Source organism: Microtus ochrogaster, linkage group LG2 (genome assembly GCF_000317375.1).
Source record: "Microtus ochrogaster isolate Prairie Vole_2 linkage group LG2, MicOch1.0, whole genome shotgun sequence".
NCBI classification, from domain to species: Eukaryota; Metazoa; Chordata; class Mammalia; order Rodentia; family Cricetidae; genus Microtus; species Microtus ochrogaster.
Window position 1 is genome coordinate 5,570,719 of NC_022028.1, and position 6,969 is coordinate 5,577,687.

Below are 6,969 nucleotides of genomic sequence, written 5' to 3' on the forward strand. Positions count from 1 at the left end.
AAGGCCTTAGATAGGAAGAAGTTTGTAGCTTGGACTGGCCAGTGAAACACAAAGAATACTGCAGACAATACTCCCCAGCACAGTCACCAGGACTGTGTCCAGCTTTATAAGGCCGGGGGTCTTCTGCTCTCTTACATTCACAGTCCTATAAATTCGGGTCCTTAAATGTTATCTTTTCTCCTAGACTAGCCTGTTTCATTCTCTGCCTTAGCTAAGGCATCATATCTAACAAAGAAAAATAAATATATAAAGTATCTATTGAGAAGATAATTAGCTTGTTTGCGTGCTGAGATGTGTGCCCCTCTAAGCATCTAATGGAAAAGGGGTCCCTGGGTGTTGCCTAAGAAAGTGAGCAAAAGGATCCCTTGAGAGTCTCTCTTCTCTATGGAAGACATTCCATACTGGGAAAATCAGTTCACAATCAAATTGCACAACTTCTCAGGATTTCTTCATCTTGTTTGTTTTGCCCCCCCACACACACACAACAAGAACTTTAAGATGCTCCAGCAGGTTTAAAATTACACATGCACACACGTTTGAAATTGATGGGGTCTTCTGGTGGCAGCTCTTGGCCTTCACACTAAGGAACACCAAGGACAGCATTGTGGGAGCTTTCTTTTTCTATGATGGAGACTTCGTGTTTTCCGCGAGTTCTGCAGTAAGTTGTCCCATGCCACCTAGCTCTCTTTCCTCAAGCGAAACTGCCAGCTGTGCTCTGAAAGTTTTGTTTTGAAATTGGGCTGACAGGAAAAAAAAGTATCCTAAACTAAAAGTCCTTAAGCAGCTGTGATAAAGAACAAGGAGGGGGAAAAGGTGGTGGGAGAAGCCAGTACTAAAAACTTCTGGTCCTGAACCCCCAAGCTTACAGAAAGTGGGTATAATATGCTGCCAGTGTCATACACACAAACGCGCGGGCGCGCGCGCGCGCACACACACACACACACACACACACTCCTATTGGTAAATGCCTCTTCCCGAACCTCCATAGAGATGATGAGATCTAGAGAGCCCCAGTACTGGTATAGATGGGGTCTCTTGCAGGCCTCAGCTTAGGGCTCATAGTAAGACGGCCTGGAAAGTGTTGCAAGGAAAACCCTTGCATGCACAAGGAAAACCCTTTGCGGAATGTTAAAAATGCAGCATCATCCTCTTTGCTCTCTTTTCTTTAGCCAAAAGACAGAATTCGAGGGCACAGGGCTCTATGAAGAGCTTGAAATCTGCCCTCTGGAGGAGGCGTGGAGCCCCTCCCTCCAGGTTCTGATGGTCCCTGCTCCCACGGGCCAGCAGCGCCTCCACCCTTTACCTTGTCCATTCACTCCAGCCAGGAAGAGAAGGAAAACAAAACTCTAAAAATAACTGTCAGCATCTTAAAAAGAGAAAAGCTTCGCTGCCACCACCACCCCCCTCTTCTACTCCCGCCCTCCCTCCGCGCCACGGGGCACATGTCTGCTTCTTACAACACCGCGAGGCACATGGTCCCAGTTAGACACCGAACCCCTTCGGGACAGAGAGAAAATCCACATCTGTGGGACGCTCCGCACAGAACCGCCACCTCCAGCAAGGAAGGCCGGGGGACTGCAGCAGCGACATGAAGAAGGGCTAGAGCAAGGGGACGCGGCTCATGCGGTGAGAGGCAGCGCGCGCGCGCCGGCCAGGGCGCGGGGAGGCCGGGGACACCGGGTGGGCCCTGCCACCCCCCGCAGCGCCCGCGGTCCGGCCCCCCACGCGCGCTCCCGAGACTTAAGACTTGCCGGCCTTGCTGCAACTTGCTGCAGTGTTTGAAAGAGTAGTAAGAGCGCATGGAGGTGGGGCCGGGGGAAGACCGGGCGGAGCGGTTGCGGGGTGTGCGCGGGGAGGGGGCGGGGAGGAGGCGGTGGCAGAGGTGGGGAGGGGGGGCTGATCCCTGGGGGAAATGGGATGGGGAAGAAAGGGGTAGCCCCAACGCTTACACATGTCACATGTGCTTTTTAAGACGGCCGGGAGCGCCTGCGAGCTGGATCTGGTGGAGGATGCTGCGGCAGGTGCTTCGCAGAGGGCTCCAGTCATTCTGCCACAGGCTGGGCTTGTGCGTGAGCCGGCACCCGGTCTTTTTCCTCACCGTGCCGGCAGTCCTGACCATCACCTTCGGCATCAGCGCGCTCAACCGCTTCCAGACCGAGGGCGACCTGGAGCGCCTGGTTGCTCCCAGCCACAGCCTGGCTAAGATCGAGCGCAGCCTAGCCAGCAGCCTATTTCCCCTGGACCAGTCCAAAAGCCAGCTCTATTCGGACTTACACACCCCTGGGAGGTATGGCAGGGTGATCCTCCTCTCCTCACTCGGGGACAATATTTTGCTCCAGGCTGAGGGGATCCTGCAGACCCACCGAGCCGTGCTGGAAATGAAGGTGAACCACAAGGGCTATAATTATACTTTTTCCCATCTGTGTGTATTGAGAAATCAGGATAAGAAATGCGTGCTGGATGATATTATTTCAGTGCTAGAGGATCTCAGGCAGGCTGCCGTCTCCAATAAGACAACAGCCAGGGTGCAAGTAAGGTATCCCAACACTAAATTAAAGGTATGCTCCTCCTGCATGCTTCTGCCACTTAAAGAGGCGGCACTTCATTTCTTGCCCTAAACAAGCAAAGAAAATGCAGAGGTCTCATCCTTAAGGCTCAGAAGCTATGGCTTCTTTCATTTCTGGAGGGGTGGAGGGGAAATGATGGGCAACTGAGCAAAGAAAATATGCAATGAATGGTACAACTAGATAAGAAATTCAAAGCCAAATCAAATACCAAAAAACAAAACAAAAAAAAAACAAAGAAAAAAAGAAAAGAAAAAAAGTTTCTGAGACCCTGCAGTTACATCTTTGTTCAGGGTTAATAAATCAGTGGATGGAAGGGGGAGGGGGTGTCCTGAACAATTGGGGGATTTCTTTCCATAATGGGGCTCAATGTGTTTCTTATTACTGATTACACATTCACCTGGTATCATATCCACCTTTTCGCATCTTCAGCTTGGCTTGATTTTTCACAAAGGTGGTCATGGAATTTTGCTGCCTGTGGTTATGTCTGTGGGCTATGAGTGTGGCAGTGATTCTAGGAATCGTGTGTGAGAGAGAGAGCTTGCAGAGCAAAAGAAGTAGGGATTTTTCTACGAATCAGAACAGGGATGTGTGCTTAACTGATGCAATAGTTTGCTTAGTATGCCCTTCCTATCCCATAAAGTATTTTGGACCCAAAGAAGATTGATTATAGCTGCCAAATAACAAAAGTAAAGAAAAAAGTTCTCAATCGGCAGAAAATACAAGGCATTTCAGCATTAAATTATTATGCCGTTTGGACTCTCAAATAAAATTTTGATACTCACTGAGATTCCTAAACTCATCCTACTCTGTCAGGACTGATATGCTGCAACCAATGAGGCATGCAGTCTGCAGGTGACTGAAGTCTCAGGGACAAATGTGACTTCCAAAAGACTCGCTGCACCATTTGTGTGCTTGACCCTGTTTGCGCTCAGAAGCTATGCCTCCAAGAACTCCCAAGACAGGTGTTTCCCAAGAAGAAAACGATGTATGCGGGGCTGTGTATGTGCTCTTCTGTGGAGATAGTGGACCTGGAAAGACCCCTACAAAACATCGCAATGCCCATTTATTTATTTAACAGAGTCACCAGAATATAAAACGCAAATAACTTCCTCAGGACTTTTAAGAGATATTGCTTGTTTCCTGAGTCAAGCAACAATTTTGTGCAGTTGGAAACTAATGAAAACCTTGCCTTGCCTCCTTTGAGCATGGCACGCTGCTCGCAGGGATCCAGAGGCTGAGCCCATCTCGGCTTTACCAAACTGAGCAGCCCCCACTGAGGTCAAAGGAAAGTGGAAGATGAGTCATTAGGTTACATTAGGTGAAGGGCTTGCCTGCTTTGTGCTAATGATGGAGCATGGTGGAGACCTGTGTTTGGGCAGCATGCTTTTTCATTTCCCCACACCTTTGTCATCACCATCACTGCTTGCTCAGGAAAGGATGCGGTGGAGAGGTAGTCTTTCTCACCTACGGTCCTAACAGCTTTTTGGTGTCAATCGTGTAAAGAAAGATCTGGGCTGTATCATAGTTACCCTTCAGTATGGTTTTCCCTATCTAAACAAGCTTGCAGGTGACTAATATGTGCAGTTAATTAGTTGGGTCTCAATTGCCTTTATTTCGCAGTACTCTCCAAGTAAAAGAGCTTCATCCAATCAGCAGCTGTGGACATTTTGTTGTGGTGGCGATGTCATCGTGACATTTGCAATACCAGTCTCTGTGGTATTCTTTTTAATTCACCTAATGGTTATTAGTTGTGCTCTATGGTCTCTTAGGCACATGAGCTCAAATGATGGCAAGATAACTGTTCTTACTTCCAGTGAGTTTCACGATAGTAGACGTCAGCATTTTCATTCTCCAAGACAAGAGCAACTTGCTAGCACAGACTCTGCAATTGTGTGTACCCTTGAGCCAAAACATGCTGGCCTATGATACATATTCTACCTATACGTTATGAGCGTCTGGGTGACTGATGGACATATAGGCAGGACTCTATGAGAAATCATAAAGAAAAGATGTGACTCATTACAAGCCTATTACAAGAGTAACAGAATTGGTCTGATAACCATAGAAGGGACAGAACTGTCACGTGTGGACTGGTGTTCTTATTTAGCTGTGGTTCATCACTCAACTTTCCTCAAATGTGCTGGTTTGAGTCTGTGTTCATGGATTCAATGAGTGGAGGGGTTGTTCTTAAGATGTCTTGGAATAAATGAGCCTTTGAGGTTTTCTGAGAACAGCAAACCCTCTCAAGGCTAGACATAATCTCACAGTCCTCAGGCAGTATAGCACAGTTCCATAAGTACCACAGAAACCTAGAATTCTGCCACAGAGACTTCTAGGGACCTCAGGAGCAGAACTCTCTAGCAGAGAGCAAAATGAGATGACCCTCTGTTTTGATTTTATGTTGTTTATGGACGGTTTTAATTCATGTGTGGCAATGCATCTCAAGGTGTATCTCCATGATGCTGGTACTCAAAAGTTTGATCACTGCTGCCTTTAAAGACAAGAGGGGAAATTTCACATGGACACTTTAGCTCTTTATTTCATTTTTGTTCCGTTCTACTTTACCACTAATCCTACCTCTGTCCAATATTAAAAACTTCTGTCTTGGTAAATTCCAACAATAGGAAAGAATCTCAAGCTTAGCGAAATGGCAAGATAAATCGTAGCAGGTGAACAGTGTGAAGAGGAACTGTCAATCACTTGGCTTCAAAGGGGCAGTAGGTGAGGGCTGGAGATGAATTGAATATAGGTAAGCACTGACTGACAGAGAGAAGTTGTCAAAAACCTGAGTTGTGGTGATCAAAGTATTAAAACAGCTGACTTGCCCTGAACTCAGGAAGGTTTAGATCTGGTGAACATAACAATCCTGAGAATGTGATTCAGACAAACGGGGTCGCATAAATTGGCCAACATGGAAGAATCCTCCTGAGAGATTAAATATACCCAATGTGAAAAAAGTAACACTTGGCCTAGAATACTCGAGAGGTAATCAAATTGATACAGGCTTTGTAAATACAGAAAAAGCTGTAAAATCAGAAACACACTAGAAAATATGAATTCTGTAATCTTTACTTTGTATTGATCTGTATGGTGTAGCCACAAATGAGCACAAGGGCCATGCCATCTCTAACGACAAAATATTCACAGTTAATGCTTACTGATTGGTTTAGTAATCCATTAATTCAATGTCACAAAATTATCATCAACCTTTGTGACATGCTTCCATCTTAAAGATGTTATTTATATTTTATGGATGTCTCTAAAGTGTTTTAACCTCATAATTGAAAGACTCTTACCTTTAATATACACATTTAAATGTGCATTTGTGACAAATATGCACATTAGATAAAGTAGTACAATGTGGCTATGCATATACAACAATTAAGTATACACACTAGGTAAAGTAGTTATGATGTGGCCAGACTGAATTTTTAAGCAAACTTCTTGCATATTGTAAAACAATTCTGTTTTTTAAAGATCTGTATTTATGAGCTGTTCCAGATTGTAATAAATACTTTCGTTATCATTCAGGAAGCTTGAGTGGTTAGAGATAGTGTTTCCCTGCTTCTTAGACAAGTCATCGTAATCCCACCTCTCTACCTGTGGAAGTGGCAATTCCCATATGGTCCCAATTACTTACAGTAAAAGTTGATGTAGTCAAAGAGGTCTGAGATTTGAGCAACTTCCCTACTACTAGAAAGGAGTAACTCAGATTGGATTTCTCTGCAACCTATCCTTCCCATTAAATTACACTCACTTCCATACATATGGACACATTTTAAAATTAACATATATCTCAGTATACCACATGATAGATATAGACAGAAGCAAAGATACACAGTCTTGATCATCAATAGAAGGCAGTGCTTCTTAGGTACATTCATAAGTACATTATCTATTTTTGGAAAATATTGCAGTTCATTTATATAGTTCCAATCTCAATTGAAGGGGTACTTGAGCCAACCTGAAAAGCTATGGTAAGCATTTTTCACTTTCACTCTTAATTAATTCTAAAATCATATATACACATACAAATACATTTTCAGATATTGTAATTTAAGCTTATCTTTCTGATTCTGCCTTTCAATTATCGAGAAAAATTGCAACCATATTGAATATTCTCTTTGTATCCTAAAGGTTTCCAAATGTTATCTCCACCGTGTGTCACTTAGTATATATAAATTTATAAATTGCATTCCCATTTTATAGGGAAAAGCCAAGGAGCTTCAGTGATTTCTTTGTGATCCTCAAGCTAGTGCATATATTCAGGCCCAGACGTAAGCCCAGATCTGTCTAGCTCCAAAGCCTCATTACGACACGCTATTGGTCTGATTTTCTGTACTGCTCTCGGTAACAATTAATAGTATCCTTTTTCATAAAGAAAGAACGGAAGGAAGGAAGG

At 44.4% G+C, this 6,969-nt stretch overlaps 1 protein-coding gene across 4 annotated transcripts in view; it reads left to right on the top strand.

Moving 5' to 3' along the window:
* Window positions 1–1,424: 1,424 nt before the first annotated feature.
* Window positions 1,425–6,969, top strand: part of Ptchd4 (patched domain containing 4) — a 194,430-nt gene continuing 188,885 nt past the window's right edge. Inside the window, exons 1-2 of one of the 4 annotated variants that reach the window (XM_005359787.2) lie at window positions 1,425–1,626; window positions 1,973–2,558. In XM_005359787.2, the coding sequence (XP_005359844.1) occupies window positions 1,622–1,626; window positions 1,973–2,558 (591 nt within the window). In that variant the 5' untranslated portion in view covers window positions 1,425–1,621. Of the gene's footprint in view, window positions 1,627–1,748; window positions 1,806–1,955; window positions 2,559–6,969 lie in introns of those variants that run through there. The other 3 variants (XM_026785702.1, XM_005359786.2, XM_005359788.3) reach the window with 3 other exon arrangements.